This window comes from Amphiura filiformis, chromosome 10 (genome assembly GCF_039555335.1).
Source record: "Amphiura filiformis chromosome 10, Afil_fr2py, whole genome shotgun sequence".
Classification (NCBI taxonomy): Eukaryota; Metazoa; Echinodermata; class Ophiuroidea; order Amphilepidida; family Amphiuridae; genus Amphiura; species Amphiura filiformis.
The window spans coordinates 47,940,797-47,958,225 of record NC_092637.1 but is presented as its reverse complement, the minus strand read 5'-3'; the positions used below and the strand labels follow the sequence as shown (position 1 = coordinate 47,958,225).

The following is a 17,429-nucleotide window of genomic DNA, read 5'->3' as shown; positions in this document are numbered from 1 at the left end:
GTGACTCCACTCAAATAGCTATAGCCACGCCACGCATAGCCAGAGGGTCGGGGGAATGCGATGCATCCCCCAAAAATAATGCCAAAGGCCCAAAAGTCCCATTTATGCGGCGTAGCAGGCTAAAAAAATAGAGTTTTTATGCCTTTTGGTCCAAGAATGTCCAAATCTGCCCCCAGTCAAAATTTTGAAAAAAAAGTCCGCTTTTTCAAAATCAGCACCCCTCCAAAATAAATCCTGGCTACGGGCCTGGCTATAGCATGTTTTAGAACCCCACTGTTTAAACTGCTTTGTGTATTTGTAAATATCAGTGCTTTGCCCACCAGTTATCACAGCAAATCCCACTTATTCAGGCAAACATTTGCCAGTCTGCCCATTTCATTTTACCCCCACTCCACACCCTTCCCCAGAAAAATGGGTGCCACCACTGCCAATGATATAGCAGATAATGAAGACATGTGTTTCAGAACCACAAATAATAGATTTTACTTTACCCCCGGAAAAAATCCTAGTGCTGCCACTGTCTAGAGGATAGGTGGCTGAACTTTCACTCGATTTGGGTAACGCATGGTTGCTTTGATTTTTTGAAATGATTGTATTGTATCAAGATGAAATATTTTAAACTGGACTGTAATCGAGTATTTATGTGTGTAATATGTGAATTTGATCTTAACAAATAAATTAATATTATTTTGTAATTACTGTGTGGCTTACTTGTTATTCGTTTTATTTGTTTATAAAAAAGAGAGAATGAGGCCAGACTCCATTGATCAGCTTGTAATTAACGGGAATTATTAGGCTTTTCACTACGCCAAAAAGTAGACACCGGGAGTAGACCCCGGGGCCGGATTTACCTTTTGGGGGACCTGGGCCAGGCCCAAATTTGGAGGCCCCAAACTCACTGTGAGAAAGGCATGTGCACGCAAGTGCCCACGTTTTGGTTTAGGTATAAGATCAACAGTAGAGGTGGGAGCATTACAATTTCAAGACAGTCTAGCATAGACTTTACTAGGACATTTGCACATGAAGCGCGCAAAAAATTTCAATTTTATTTTAACCCATATAGTGAAGGTCAAATTTACTATTATAATGGGCCAGTGTGCGCGAAGTGTTCAAAAATTTTGCAATTTCACCCTATTTTTGCTGGTGTTTTTCGGGCTAAAAAGGTAGCACAGGTCAATTTTGGGCCCAGGGGACCACTCACATAAATAGTCTGTATGCATGCGTGACCAAAAAAAAAAAACAAGTAAAAGGGGTGTTTTTAGGCAAGGCAAATTATGTGTGTGATGCATTTAGGGTCTAAAAACACTGATTTTCAAGAATAAGGGTAGTTTTCTGAAACTGAACAACTTGTTTAGGGTACCTTTTCAAATATTTGGTAAATTACGAGTCCAAAAAGGGTACATTTTCTTCATTTTTACTAGTCAAAAACTCATTAGGGAGTAAATTCGATATTAAATTACCTTATTAAGGGGCTAAATTTGCTGGTAGGGTAAAATTCGCTTAGGGGATGTTTTAAAAATATTTGGTCATGCATGTGTACACTATCATACTTGAGTGGCCCCCTGGGATTTTGGGGGCCTGGGCCCATCTGCAGTGGCATAGCAGGGCAGGGGGGGGGCAATCACTTCCTGGCAAAAATTGCCTATTTGGGCCCCCGCCCCCTAGTGCAAGGGAAAAGTAGGGAGAGAGAGGAAAAAAGAGAAGGACCGGGAGAGGAGGGAAGAGAGATATTGGAATCCGTACGATATGCAATACCATACAATTATTATCAATAAGCATGGCAAAATTGTCTATTTGGGCCCCCGCCCCCTAGTTTGGGGCCCGCCCCATACATGCTTGCCCCCCTGGAAAAAATCCCAGCTACGCCGCTGCCCATCTGGCCCAATGGTAAATCTGGCCCTGGTGGTAGACCCACGTTAAGAATGATATAGTTCAGCTGCCTGGTCTATATTTTGTGTGTTAAAGAAAGTAGACAAAGTATAGGACTTCAATTCTCGCTATTCGCAATAAGGGCGCCGCCAGCGGTTTGCGACGTAATCGTGATGTATCATGGGAAAATCGTGATGTATCATGGGAAAAGTTCGACATCCACGTCCGCGCAATACGAATATTACCATGCTATTACATAGGAACACGTGACAATATTTTTTAGTTTGTCAATATAACGGTATTACACGCAAATCGATAGAGAAAAAATTAATTGTGCACATTTCAAATCACAAATAAGTATTATTGAGTATCGATTCGCGTGTAACACCTTTATTTTGACAAACTAAAAAATATTGTCACGTGTTCCCATGTCATAGCATGGTAATATTCGTATTGCGCGGACTTGGATGTCGACCTTTTCCCATGATACATCACGATTACATCGCAAACCGCTGGCGGCGCCCTCATTGCGAATAGCGAGAATTAATAATTTGTAATACTTTTGGCGACATATCACAAGACAATTCCGCAAATAAAATATATTGATATTAGCCTGCGATGTTATAAGGCCCGCCGATTACGAGCTGATCAGCCTATAGTAGAATATTATCATTTGACGGCTTTAACAAAGTGATTTTTGGGTGACAAACTATCAGTGGTCTTTTTGAAACAACTTGTACAGACATGACAGATATGGCAACCTGAATTATATCTTTTGGAGTGGCACTTGGTGCGTACCACCATACAACTGGGCTATGCAGTGAGTGCACGAGGGAAAGAATTTTCAAAATGGTCTACTATCTGCCAAGAATTGCTTCCTTTACAAAATACTAAAAACTTCCACTTTCAGATTTTGGGGAATCCAAACTCAAATCTTTTAGCTTCTTTTTGTCTGATCAATCATGTAATGGACTGCTGCAAACATGAACTTTTGCATCCATGCATTGAAGGTTTAGGCCCTACCTGTTTTGTGGTATGCTTTCTAAGGGCATAACCATACCAAGGGCATAGCTAGCATTTATTGGAGGAAAGATTTTGAAACAGTGGTCCTTTTCCCAAAGTTTTGGATTTTTTTGACCAAGGAAGCATGATAAAGAAACAAATTTCTGGGCAAATTTGGACCAAAAAGAATAAAAAAACTTATATCACCTGCAATGTTCCCCCCTCCGCTATGCATAAGGGACCGTTCACAAACACTTGTTAGAGGGGCCTGATGCAAAAAAGGGGCCCTTGAAACTTTTTGACCCTCCTAAGGAGGGGGGGGGGGGGGGCTGAAAAAATGACCACAAATTTTCCTGGGATAATTGAGTTTATATGCTTTTTTATGGGGTTGACCCATAATTTACATGCCCCCAAAAAATTTCACGATGAAATTTTTTTGCATCGGGCCCCCCTTTCATGTGTTTGTGAACGGTCCCTATACCGTTGTGCAGGTGAAACGAAAATCTTATCCCACCCCTTTGACTAGCCATAAAATGCTTTCCCCACCCCCTCTCAGGTTTGCCAAAAATGCTTTCAGCTTTCCACCATCTCTGAGATATCTTGAACCCTTCCCCCGCGGGATGCTGGACGCTGCATGTGATATTTAAGAATTTGGTCCTTTTTAAGCCCATTTTTAACTATTTTCGTTAAAATTTGCCCTAAAAAAATCCTTGCTATATGCTACTCTTTCCAGGGGGAGGGAGGCACTCCCATATATTGGTATGTGTCATGTGCGGGGTCATGTGCCTGTCAAAAGACCCCCTTTTTCAAGGTAAATCGGCCACCCAATGACCCCCTTTTTTCATCAGCTTACACCCAATGACCCTTTTTTCAAATATGTCACACAATGACCCCTTTTTTCATCGGCTTTACACCAAATCTGCAAACTTTTGCAAGCTTCACACACATTATGAACACAATTTACATTTAGTATAGTATAGCCATTTAACTGCAAAATTACTATACTAGTTTTTTGCAAATTTTTGCCCAGAAAGATACTTTTTCACGGTCAATGACGCCTAATTTTTAGCATTTCACCACTGAATGACTCCCTTTTTTCAGCAAAAATCAGCGGGCGGCGAATCAGTGGCATGATCGAGCCGGCAACTTGTGAAACCGCCCGGACGTATGGCATTTTCCATATACTCGGTTAGTTTTGTGGGGTTCATTATCGAACTCCAACAGTTTTAGCTTGTATTTATATTATTTATTAACATAGGCCTATTTGTTTGTGATATTTCAAGTTTTAAAATTTCAAAATAATCACATTCAATTACACGGTTGACGATGAAAATTTACTTAATTTAGAGAATGCAATGCGACCACCACCTGGCAAAAATCACCACCGATAGACCCCTAGTTTTGTACCGATCGGCAGTGGCGTGGGGGGGGGGGGTCAGGGCAATCTTTTGTGCAATCTTTTGCACCACCCCCTTTAAGCCTGCCATAAAATGTGCCCCATCCCCATTCACCACAGGGCACACATAATTATTGCACCACTCTACTAAATTCATTTTCACCGGAGGTCAAAGCTTTCAAAATCGTGTTTATATGCTAAAATATAGCCTTAATTTTGCTCTTATGTCCTTATTTTAGAATTTGAATACATAGGCCTTTACTGAAATTAGTTCTATGTAGGCCTACAAGTCATAGCTAGTCATTTTGCACATGATTATGCCAGCGAACATTAAAAAATACCCTAAAGATGCATTTTTGAAAACCGTGGAGAAATATAGAACAAATTTTATTACCAGGTGAGACACCCCTCCCCAAAAGTTGAGACCCCCATTTATTGTTCAATGCAGATAATCTTTTTCAACGTGTGTCTATGGGCACATTTCGTCTACCGTAATTTTGTATATATCGCTTACACTACATTCAAACTTTTGCTACTTCAGGTGAACAAAAGAGAGAAGGACTCGTCAAATGCTGTAGCAGAGACTACACTATTGCTACTTTACGAAAAAAATTAAAAACTCTAAACATAAAAATAATGTTGAACAAAATGTGCAAATTTGAACCTCATAAATAATTTTTTTATTAGCATTTGGAAAATTCAACATAAGCCAAAGTATTGTTTCAAAGAATAGAAACTTTAGGGAATTTTTTTTCAAAATTTTTAAATTTCAGGAAAATAGTTGGTGTTTCTAGAATAACTTGCAGTCATGAATGGAAGCAGGATTTGAAAATAGTAAACAAAACATTTCACCTTTAAATTATTTGCTTCCTGTTTTTTGGTCAAATCTAAATCTATGTCAAATCTTTAAATGCAGTCCCATTCTTTATCTTCTGCTCTCATGATGAATAATTTCACCGGTGACGGTCCATTTTGTGGCAAAAGAAGGCAGCCATTTGATGATGGCGATTCAGAAATGATTTCTTCATCAGCTGTTGATCAGTTTGGTCAAACAACATCAGTGTTTTCTGGGTCAAATGGAAGGAATCTTGACCCTAATGCAAATCAAGGAACATTTCCTGCACCTGTAAGTTGACGGTGTATCTGTATAAGTAAATAATTATGAGGAAAATGGATCTATAACGGTGATTTCTAAACCATGTAATATCGTGGACATGGTTGTCGAATTCGGCACCGTGAGTAATGATATATCTGACGTTTATTGTCAAATACATACCGTGGCGTGGAAATGTGGAATGTTGCCCAATGCCCATGGAGATCGACGCTAAGTCAGGTACCGCGTAAGCAAGCTAAAAAATTGCGCATGATATATAGCGCAAGTACACACAAAAGAAACTTAGTCTTTGAGTGATGTCGCCAGGTCTGAACGCTGTACCAGCGCAGTAGTCCGAGGTGCTCTGACGATAACACTCCGATCGCCAGGCAATCTACGTTATTATATTATTATTGTAGTAGGCCAGTGGGACAACGAAAACGCTACGTGAACGAGCTACCAGCGCAGCAGCGTCAACAGAAACTTAATTCGAGTATGCTAGAGCTAGGGCACAGGCATGACAGGGTGCATCAAACGCCCCTCATGTCAACCATATTTTTTGTACCTAGTGTCAAACTGTGCCATTGAACTAGAAAATCATCCCCTCCAAATTTAAATTCAGTCGGAGGTCGGGAAGGGGGTCCACCGTGAGCATAAAGTTCGGACAGAGGCAACCAGTAAAAGTCCGTCCGGCAGCTATTGAATTTATATATACAGTTATACATACATATTAATAGCTGCCTTTAGTGAATGTTTTTATAGTACCTCATATCTCAAACAATACTCAATAAAATGCAAATCCATTTGAACTAAGCAAAAAGGCAGCTATTTTCAGACATATTTTAAGTCATAATAATAGCTGCCATGTGCACGTTTCTTTATTTACAGCCATTTCTGCATGGAAAATGGGTCCATCGCGTGCTGCGAGCTTAAAGTTTGCATGATAGGTGCCTTTTACTTAATGACAAATCAATCAGGCAGCTATTTAGTTTTCATTACTTTATAGAACATCACTGTGGCTGCCATATGAATAACAATAATAATGTAATTGTAATAAATGTACTTATCTATGTTGCTTATCAGTCCATATGATATTGGTAACTTAGGTAGCATCATTCAGTTTATGCTCTCTCAGATTAGGTATCTGTTTTCTATCTTACTCCACCACTTGCAAAACATTTTGATCATCATGTTCATAACTCTGGGCAGCAGCTAGGAAATCTGCACGCCACGTTCTGCTGCATCATTTACCACATTGACGGCTCTAACATTGCTAAGCGATTGCAGATAAACTGAGGATTCGGGCCAAGTGTCAACATTGTCTGCTAGGAATTTGTCATTGATCTGCAGGATGTTCATAGTGAACCTTGCCTGCAAAATCAGCTAGGACGACTGTTGACTAAGTGATATTCTCACGGTCAGGGAACTTGGGCTTTTCAAAGCCTGCGCCAAGCGAATACATGGCTTTAGTGCTGCTGCATCAGGTTTGAGTTCAAGTAGCCTTCTCGCTAAAGCTTGTCTCTCTTGTACTGGTCCCTTTCCACTGAAGAGAGCAAGCGGTGCCATCTCTTCAGTGAGATACATGTACCACAGATGTCTGTTCAGGGCTTTGTGGGTTTGCGTGCACTTGTTGCAACACCGAAATTGATATCGGCATGTACTGCAGGAGGCGCTTGTACAACTAACGATCGTTCCATGTCGGGTCAGAAGCAACACTGCATGTTATCCAGCAGGAACTTTAGATTATTGTTGCAAATACAACAAATTCACATATCTTTGGTGCTTTGTTGTCACAGTGCCTTGCGGAAGCTGTTCAATGTGATTCTGCCTTATAGAGATTTTGATTCTATACAGCAGTTTGGACATATATGACTGCTTGAATGTAATTGATTGGCCCGAGTCTTTAGCTTTACTGCTATCGCTTAGCAATGTTAGAGCCGTCAATGTGGTAAATGATGCAGCAGAAAGTGTTGTGAAACTCATACAGATTTCCTAGCTACTGCCCAGAGTGAGGAACATTATCAAATGTCTTGCAAGTGGTGGAGCAAGATAGAAAACAGACACCTAATCTGAGAAAGCATATCATATGGACTGATAAATATTTATTACATTGTTATTCATATGGCAGCCACAGTGATGTGCAGTATAAAGTATTGAAAAGTAAATAGCTGCCTGTAGAGCCTGATTGATTTGTCATTTAGTTAAAGGCACCTATCATACACAAACTTTAAGCTTGTAGCGCGTGATTCTGTGTTTGTGTATGTGATGGATCCATTTTCCATGCAGAAACAGCTGTAAATAGAGAAACATGCACATGGCAGCTATTATTATGACCTCAAATATGTCTGAAAATAGCTGCCTTTTTGCTTAGTTCAAATGGATTTGCATTTGATTGAGTATTGGCTGAGATATGAAGTACTTTAAAAGCTTTCACTAAAGGCAGCTATTAATGTGTGTGTATAACTGTATATAATACAATAGCTGCCGGCCGGACTTTTATTAGTTGCCTCTGTCCGAACTTTAAGCTCACGGTGGACCCCCTTCCCGACCTCCGATTGAATTTAAATTTGGAGGGGATAATTTTCTAGTTCAATGGCACAGTTTGACACTAGGTACAAAAATATGGTTGACATGAGGGGCGCTTGATGCACCCTAACTAATGACAGGCTTGGAAAATTCCAATCTGTTTATTTATTAATCTGTGGTCAAATATGTTTTGCAGAGCAGATGTACAAATTAAGTGTACTGTGTACTGCTAACTGGCGTGTATTATACAATAGCTGCCGGCCGGACTTTTATTAGTTGCCTCTGTCCGAACTTTAAGCTCACGGTGGACCCCCTTCCCGACCTCCGATTGAATTTAAATTTGGAGGGGATAATTTTCTAGTTCAATGGCACAGTTTGACACTAGGTACAAAAAATATGGTTGACATGAGGGGCGTTTGATGCACCCTAACTAATGACAGGCTTGGAAAATTCCAATCTGTTTATTTATTAATCTGTGGTCAAATATGTTTTGCAGAGCAGATGTACAAATTAAGTGTACTGTGTACTGCTAACTGGCGTGTATTATTTTGCATAAGGTTTAATATGCACACACTTTACTTCAATACTTGCATTCTTCTAATCTTGACGTCGCGTCATTGCATTGGGCACTCGCGTATGTAGGCCTATTGTTAATGTATACAGGCCGGGCCATGGTTTAATGTTAATTTAATATCATCATCAATCATGATGAATATCATCAATCATGATGAATATTCATCATCAATCATGATGAATATTTGTCTAGATTAAAACCTATGTGAGTGAAATACAACCAATACAAGATGCAGCAGAAGTAGTGTGCGCATTGTTCTTTTATTAGGATTCTTTCTAATTCTATTTCTACAGAAAAGAGTATGCAGTGGAGTTTCATCTTTTCACTCTGGCCAGATGACATCCTCATCATCGTCACAAAACTTGCCAAACCAAACTATGCAACCATACCAAGACGACCTACATGTATACCCACCTATGGGTGGTGACAGTAAACTGTTTCTAGACTCCCCACCCCATAGTGATCATGATACTATGGAAACAGATACCATGGAAACAGAGGAGAATGGTGCTGTTCATCCTGTGGAGCCTCTGGGAGGGGGCCGTGGAAGGTTTTACAATGGTGCTTTGTATAATATGGGGGATATTGGGCAACAGTTGCAAGGGGTGGATGACATGCAAAGGCAACAAAACTGTAAGGTAGGTAATATGAAGCAGGGCTCAAGTAAATAAAAGGTTGTTTCTTCATTTTCATACTTGGCCCACAAATGCCGCAATTCAAAGATCTTTTTTAGTCTGTCATCATTAGCTACGGTACCAAGAATTGTTCCAAATTGGTACCATGTTGATTTTGAGTACATAGCAAACTTGCCGCTCAGGTGGCAGAAAGTATGAAACCAGCATTAGACTTGGCCTTGGGCCCTTGATTTGACCTTGGTGCCCTTAGACTTGGCCTTGGTGCCCCTCATGTAACTACAGTTATAAAGTGCATTCCTGAAAAATGAAAAGACAATTAGTGTAGTGTAACTAAATTGCTGTAAATCTTTGACAAGAACTTACGCCAATGTTGACAAGGCATAACTCCCAACGGTACGACACATATGGCGGCAGAATTAATAAACACATGCCTTGTTAACATCGCAAAAGTACGCTCTCGTCAAAGGTTTGCAGAAAAATACTGTAGTACAGTCAATGTTGTCAGCACTAGGCTTTAAATACCGTAATGTTTGTACATATTGTTCATTACAACTCCCAAATTGTTAAATTCCAAACTTCTGATTAGCTCTAGCTTTATTTAGGACTCGGATGAGTGTGATAACTCTTTTGTGGAAAACAGATAAATCACAATACAAAAAGCTTTGATTATCATTTTAATGACAAAAATTACTGAAAGTTTCTTTTTCTATTTCTTTATTTCAGGGATCGCAAAGAAGAGTGTGCATAAGATGCTTGGCTGGTGAACCAGTAAGTGTAATCATATGAGAACTACCTGCCGATTGGCCAAAAAGAAGTTTTCATTATCAATTGGACCAATCAGCAAGATTGTTAATAATTTCACCACACAAAAAAATGGGGTGAATTATTTGCAAAGCTCCATTCTGATTGGTGATTAAAGTGAAGATGCCGTATAATTGACCAATCAGTGGCAATGTTAGTTCTGCAGGTAGTGCTCAGGGGGTTAAGGAATTAGAGAACTTTATTCCATAAGCTGTTCAGTCTTTTAGTTTATTTTGCCACACATAAAAACAAGTTTACATCGCAGTATATCATTTATATTATTACAAAAATAAGTCGAAAATGTAAAATAGATTTATTGCAAAAGTGTACAACATACTTTTAATATAATTTACTTAAATTATAATTACTTAGATTATAAATCCCATTATAGGCTACCTAGACTTGACAGTCTGTGCATACATGGAGGTATTATTTCAAAGAAGTACAGCACTCTCTTGCTCTGGTACCATTAGTTGGGATGTGTATCACTTGGGAGCATGACTTGTACTTGGAAGGAATTTGTATCTTTATCTATTCAGTCTTTCTTTAATAACAATTATAACATACATGTATTGATTCTGTTTTTCCCCACATCCAGGGCCACATAACACACATTCTTGAGTGTATCAGTTGATGGTACCCATCTGTCTTTCACTCTTCAGTGCAAACCATACCAGGCTGGATACTGGAATGGAGCTGTTTTAAACGACGAGGACAAGCTGCAATGAGACATTTCGTCGTCTGCATCCCATTCAAATACTGTCTTATCTCAAAAGGCTGCCTTGTGGGATTTTTTTTATAATTGTCATATAAATTGTGATGAGATACACTGTAAAATTAACTTTATATATTAATTTTGAGGTGTTATCTTAATATTATAATCTAATATCCATTCATAAAAGAAAGAAGCATGGCGAAATATAAAATAACAACAATGATATTGAATATTAATAAAAGGCACACAAGGCAGCCTTTTGAGATACAACAATATTTGTGAATTGTGATGCAGACGACGACTCACTGTTTTAACTTTTTTTTTTAACTTAACTGCCAAGAGAGCTATATAAATAATTGTTGTATTTATATGTGTGCTTGATAATAATGGGCACTTCCAGTTGAAATCCATACACCCCTTATGGAAGACATGACCCCGGACATGATACACCCCCTTTGGAAGACATGACCCTGGACATGACCTTAATCTCCCACACAGGGAGTGTGAAGTTCTAATGTTGTTACTTGATAGGGACCAGGGTCCATTTGAAATCTACACCACCTATAAGGTCATGTCTTCCAGGGGGTGTAGGGATTTCAATTGGAATAGTCCAATGTAAGTATGTAACAAAGAGCTGTTCATGCTATTCGCAACAGTAGTAGTGTTTGTCCATGGAGCACTTGTTGACTAGAAAACATATCCTTTATGCAGAGTTTAATGACAATAGACCACTTGATATCATTGTTTATCAACAGAGGCGAGGGATTGGTCTATCGAGGCTGTACAGTGGCTTTCTTGTACTATATGAAATGTGGTGGCCGATTTAAAATGCATGTGCCCTGAGCAAACTACGATGCATACGCACACTGCAGGGCAAAGAACAATAGAAATTGTCATAATTTGTGCGCATACTGCCGGGCAATGACGTCACATGTCAGGTGGTCTATACATCAGGAAATGATTAAGATTGAGAAGTGACAACAGGCTTCAGTAGTAATACAACTATGCAAGCCGCCATTACCCTGTCATTGTGTATCCGAGAAACAACCTGTCGCACAAGAATGCGTATTGTACGTTCTGCTGATCATGTAGTATGCTCAGAGATGCCAACCCTCCGTATTTAATTTATTTATTTATTTCTTATTTAACCTGGGGTGACCAATCAATGCACTGGCACTGTTCTCCCTTGGTTCCCAGGTGAGGCTCCCTATTTTTGTGAACTTGTTTGTCCATTTTGACACCCAAATGTGGCAACCTGCCTATTTCTGGCAAGTTTTGTGTCATTGAAATTGCATGTAATTTTGAAAACCTCCCTATTTTTTGTTTGAATCCTCCGTATTTTCTGGATGTTAATGTTGGCATCTCTGAGTACGCTAAATGCGTCGTCGGCACCCAGCAGACTTCTTTAGCACCCCAGCACATTGATGTCCGCCACTATATGTGTGCCAAATTTCTGATTCCCTGTGGTTTTTTGTTTGTTTCGTGTTTTGGAATGGAATTCCTATAAATGATGATTCTGAGCAACTTTGGATAGCGATTTTGGAAGACATTGAATAGCATTTAGGCCTATGCACTTTATGATCTTTAATATTTCCTGGTGTGAATTGGGTCATATATAATGGTGGAAGCTCTATAGTCCGACGGTTCTTTATTCCGACGGTTCTTTAGTCCGAAGGTTCTTTAATCCGACGGTTCTTTATTACGAAGGTTCTTTATTCCGACGGTTCTTTATTTCAAAGTTTCTATAGTCCGAATTTTAAAAAAGGTTCCCTAATCCGAATATTAAAAGAGGTTCTTTAATCCGAATTTTAAAAAACGGTTCTCTAGTCCGAATATGAAAATAGGCTCTATAGTCCGAATTTTAAAAAAGGTTCTCTAGTCCGAATATAGAAATAGGTTCTATAACCCGAATTTAAAAAAAGGTTCTCTAGTCCGAGATTGCAAAACGGTTCTAGTCCGAAACGGATACCGTGTTCTTTAGTCCGAATTGGTAAACGGGTTCTATAGTCCGAATTTATTTTTATCATTTGTTTCAGTGTCAAATCATCAATTGTTAAATGCAAATCCGCTAAAGTTCAACATGGTTGGTTTCTCTGGATATTTTCCGTAGCGTACATTGACGTTCATTTTTATTCTGGTGATATTTTCTTACTTTTTATCTGGCCCAGAATATGAATTTTATGTGCAGATGGTTCTGCATTTCATACATATGTAGTTGCATCGATTCTGCACAAAATGATAGTGGATCTTGCACATAATTATAAAAGAAGGGGCTTGAGCAGTTAATGGTATGAATATGGTACAGTCAGATGACATTTCAAACATTCAGGTATAATAGAAATATTAATCAAGTGTTCAAATCAAGGGTGTATTTTACTAACATGTACAATGTAGGACCCGTTGTAGGTCCTAAACAAAAGTCTCATATCCATCGTAACTCTAACCTGTAATAAATCCTTCCGGAAGAGTTGTTATGTGTTTAGGACAAGAGGTGTCATACATGTTAGTATAATGAACCCCAGGGCTTCTGGACAGTTCATGGTACATCATCAGGTAAATGATCCTGAGTACTAGTTACAGGTCAAAAACTGTTGTCAAAACTATCTCATATTCTACGCAGTCAAGTTAGCTCAATCGATAAGGCGTTCGACTATGGTGCGAGAGGTTGTGGGTTCGAACCCTGGCGGTGCCTAGTATGCTCTCGTGGAAAATTTGAGTTAGCTTGAAATTCCCCTGGGCAAGGAACTTACTTCTAATTGTCTCGTTGTAACCCGTACAAAACTCGGGGATCCTGGTTGCGAAGGTTATTTGTGGCATGTATAGGGTGTGCGCTCTTGTAGCAGCAAAGTCCCTGATTTGTTGTTAAATGGTTTATGGAATGATGTGGGGCCGTAGTGGTCAGCGACAACCTGTTAAGTGTGCTGAGGCTTGTGGATCAACGTCTAGGCGTTGTGCCTGTGCGTAGCGCACTATAAATCACTGCACTTTTCTTTCTTTTTTTATATTGGAAAATGGATTTAAAATCATTTCAAGATAGATAGAATTGAGTTCCAATATAAGCAGGAGTATCAGTAGGAATTGAATACTTAAAAGGAAGAAGTGCTTCTTCCATGGAAACTATGAAGTGTACTTGGAAGACTATTTAGAGAGTGGATTTGGGCCCTTTTACACATAAGGAAGACGTCTGTTGGCAATACAATGCTGGGTCTAACTCATTTTTGCAAAATGGTGGAGTTGGGCTCTTCTTCCACTCGGGTATTCAATTTGAGTGCCAATAACCATAGGCGTGCTATGCACTGTTTATCAAAAGTCAATAAGCTGAAGTATCATAAAACAGCCAGGTGCCTTTGGTCAAGTTTGGTGGTTAAAGTGTTTTAGCAAATTGCAAAGTTAAAGTTAGACAAGGAGAGATCAACTTGGCAATCAACAAGATCCCTAAATGTGAATGAATGGATTCTCAAGAAAAATCATTTTGCATTAGGCGACAAAAAAAAATCCTGTTCTACGGGAAAATGGACCTTTCAAGTAGGATTGGTTGGTTGGTCATGCATGTAGCTAGGGGTTGTGGCACCCGGTGGAAATAATAACATAGTGGCACATTCTTGAAACAATGATGACCACTATAATGTTTTGCAGATTTCCTTTTACAAAAGCGTACTGCTAACAGTCCAGTACATATTATTTGTGCACAAGGTTCTATGCACATGCTTGATGTCACGTGCATATGCATGAGGGTTCATGCTTAAAAAGGACTATAATTTGGTTATAATCAAGTTGAATTTTGCCTTCAATTCCCATCAAACTCAATCCACTTTTGGCTAGATAATTGGCTGATTTTACATACAAGAAATTTTTTTTAAATCTCAAAAACAGAAAATCTGGCGTAGATGCTGAGACAAGAATACCAAAATCTTGTCTCAGCGTAGAACAGGGTTTTTTTTGTCGGTTTTTTTTTTCATTCGCCTTATTTGGTCAAACATTCACACAAGTTTTTAAAAATAATTTCATACACTCTAAGAACCACATTACCAATCAGAAAACCTTTAGAAAACTTTCATAAATATTGTACAATCACTCATGTGCAGTTTCGCGCACTAGTACTACGTGCTGTGCGTTCACAGCTTGCAGGATTGATTCTTTTTGCATATGGTAGGTGCATTGATCTTAGTCAAATTTTCAGTATTTTGTTTATTATATTAAAAATAGCAAAAATTGCAGAAATTCTTTGTCGTGTATGAAATAGGTTAACAAATGCACTCGGACTGAATGCTGATCCGTCCATTGTACTCCCCCCCCCTTTGGGGCTTATGCATTGGACGTATCAATATGTCAGTGCATGTGTATAATTGAGTCCAATTTGTCTGTCAACAAGTGAAACACATTTATTAACCTATAAATAGTGTACAGCATAAATGTAGATATGTCTTTTATTTGGTACATATGTAGGTGCTTTCAACTTGTAAATACAGTTTTATTTTTTATGTGGGGCAAAATTGCAAAGCCGTCCACTTTTTGCAGTTTGAATGAAGTGTTACTAAAAGGTTCCAAAAATATATTTGAGGCATAACTAAAAAACTGTAAGGCCCCTTTAGTTGATATAAAATGTTTAGATATGTGGTACTTTTTGTCCAACATTTGTCCTTCACCAAAAAATACAGCCATTTATAAAATTTGTGGCCAAAAAAAGTTGCATTTTTTACATAGGGATTTCAAGTAGGCCTACTCACATCTATGCATTTCTTTTAAACAACTTAAATGACAAGAATGATGAAAACGAACACATTTTCTGGTGAAGGACCACACATGTAATGTGTAACTTATCAGGCTACATTACACACTTTAAGTCAACTTAAGGGGCCTAGCAGTTTTTTAGTTATGCTCAAATTTGTGAGGGGGGCTTACCTTTTTGTAACCATTTATATTATGTCCTCCTTGTGAGGCTGCTTCGTAGAAACAATATGCAGATTTGACTGGGGATGCAGACATGACATAGAGCACTGGGCTCAGGCTGTTCCATTTAATATCCACACCCCCCCCCCCTGTGTAAGATTTCAATGCCATCTCAATTCAGGGGGCACCTTATGGTCAATATTGGCTAGTTTTATGTGAAATTCCAGCTGAAGCTTTTTGAAATTTACAAAAATCCAGCTAAATTTTGCACAATTTGGCCTATAATTTGACACAATTTTATTTGGAATTCCAGAATCTTCCACACCTTTTGGATGAAAACGGTTGGATCTGGTATAATTTAAACTGTTGAATTTGGTTGGAATTCCAAAATCTTCCACAACGGAAGTGTGGTTTCACAGCGCATTTTATGATTTTTTTTTTATTTTGCCAAATTTCTGCAAACCTTTTGCTATTTTTTTATCAGTTGACTAACTGTGTTCCCTTTGTTAGTTTTATGCATAGTATAATAATCATGTATATAATAGATATAGATTATAATAGTAGCTATTATTTAATGTTTTGTTTTATTGTACAAAGAATAAAATTGAACGTAGTACATAAAATTATGTGTGTCTCGTTTTTCAATTGCTTCCAATTGTTACTCCATAAGATTCAACATGCAAAATTGGTGTTTTACTGTTCCTTATGCATGTTATCTGCTGTAGATAGCATGTATAACTTAAAGGAGTGTTTCGTGATCCTAGCATCCTCTTTTTATGACATTTTTTAGTACATATCCACGAAAAATGCCTATTCCCAAAATTTCAGTTGATTCCGATTTTGCGTTTGCGAGTTATGCATGATTATTTGTATTACAGTGCTCCATAGACAATGCGTTGTAATTTCGTTCTGGTGCACCAGAACGAAATTCAAATTTCACGATATCTTTGCAAAACGAATTAATCTGCAAGAAATATTTTGTACATAGACATTATGTAGCCAGAAGTTTCCAGTGATATAAAAAATCTCAACTTTTTTTGAGAAAAGTGGGGGGATGAGGCTGTGGATCACGAAATGCCCCTTTAAATTTATGAATCTGATCCTAAAATTGTGAATTTTACCCTAAAACTATGAATTTTACCTCAGATTATTGGGGGGGGGAGCTCTAGGGTACTTGGGCCCCCTCACCAAAATTATTGGCCCGGTTCCAGAGCCACTGATATAATGCTTAGATTTCCTACTACTGTCCCTTATGCATGCTATCTACTGTAGATAGCATTTGTTGCATTGAGTTATGCGCATGCATGCTATCTACCATAGATAGCATTTGCTGCATTGAATCATACATGCTATCTACTGCAGATAGCATTTGTTGCATTGAGTTATGCATGCTATTTACTGTAGATGACATTTGATCATACATGCTATCTACTGCGGATAGTATTTGTTGCATTTAGTTATGCATGCTATCTACCGTAGGTTGCATTGAGTTATTCACGCTATCTACTGTAGATAGCATTTGTTCCATTGAGTTATGCATGCTAGCTATATCTACCGTAGATAGCATTTGTTGCATTGAGTTATGCATGCTATCTACTGTAGAAATCATTTGTTGCATTGAATCATACATGCTATCTACTGTAGATAGCATTTGTTACATTGAGTTATGCATGCTATCTACTGTAGATAGCATTTGTTACATTGAGTTATGCATGCTATTTACTGTAGATATCATTTGTTGCATTGAATCATACATGCTATCTACTGTAGATAGCATTTGTTACATTGAGTTATGCATGCTATCTATATCTACCGTAGATAGCATTTGTTGCATTGAGTTATGCATGCTATCTACTGTAGAAATCATTTGTTGCATTGAATCATACATGCTATCTACTGTAGATAGCATTTGTTACATTGAGTTATGC

At 38.5% G+C, this 17,429-nt stretch overlaps 1 protein-coding gene across 1 annotated transcript; it reads left to right on the top strand.

Annotated features, from left to right (window-relative positions):
- The first annotated feature begins 5,078 nt into the window (after positions 1-5,078).
- Positions 5,079-15,409, top strand: LOC140162963 (uncharacterized). The gene is made up of 4 exons (XM_072186283.1): positions 5,079-5,393; positions 8,754-9,098; positions 9,819-9,863; positions 10,495-15,409. Exons 1-4 carry the CDS (start codon positions 5,178-5,180, stop codon positions 10,528-10,530), a joined length of 642 nt encoding a protein of 213 aa, XP_072042384.1. The 5' UTR covers positions 5,079-5,177; the 3' UTR covers positions 10,531-15,409.
- The last annotated feature ends 2,020 nt before the right edge of the window (positions 15,410-17,429 follow it).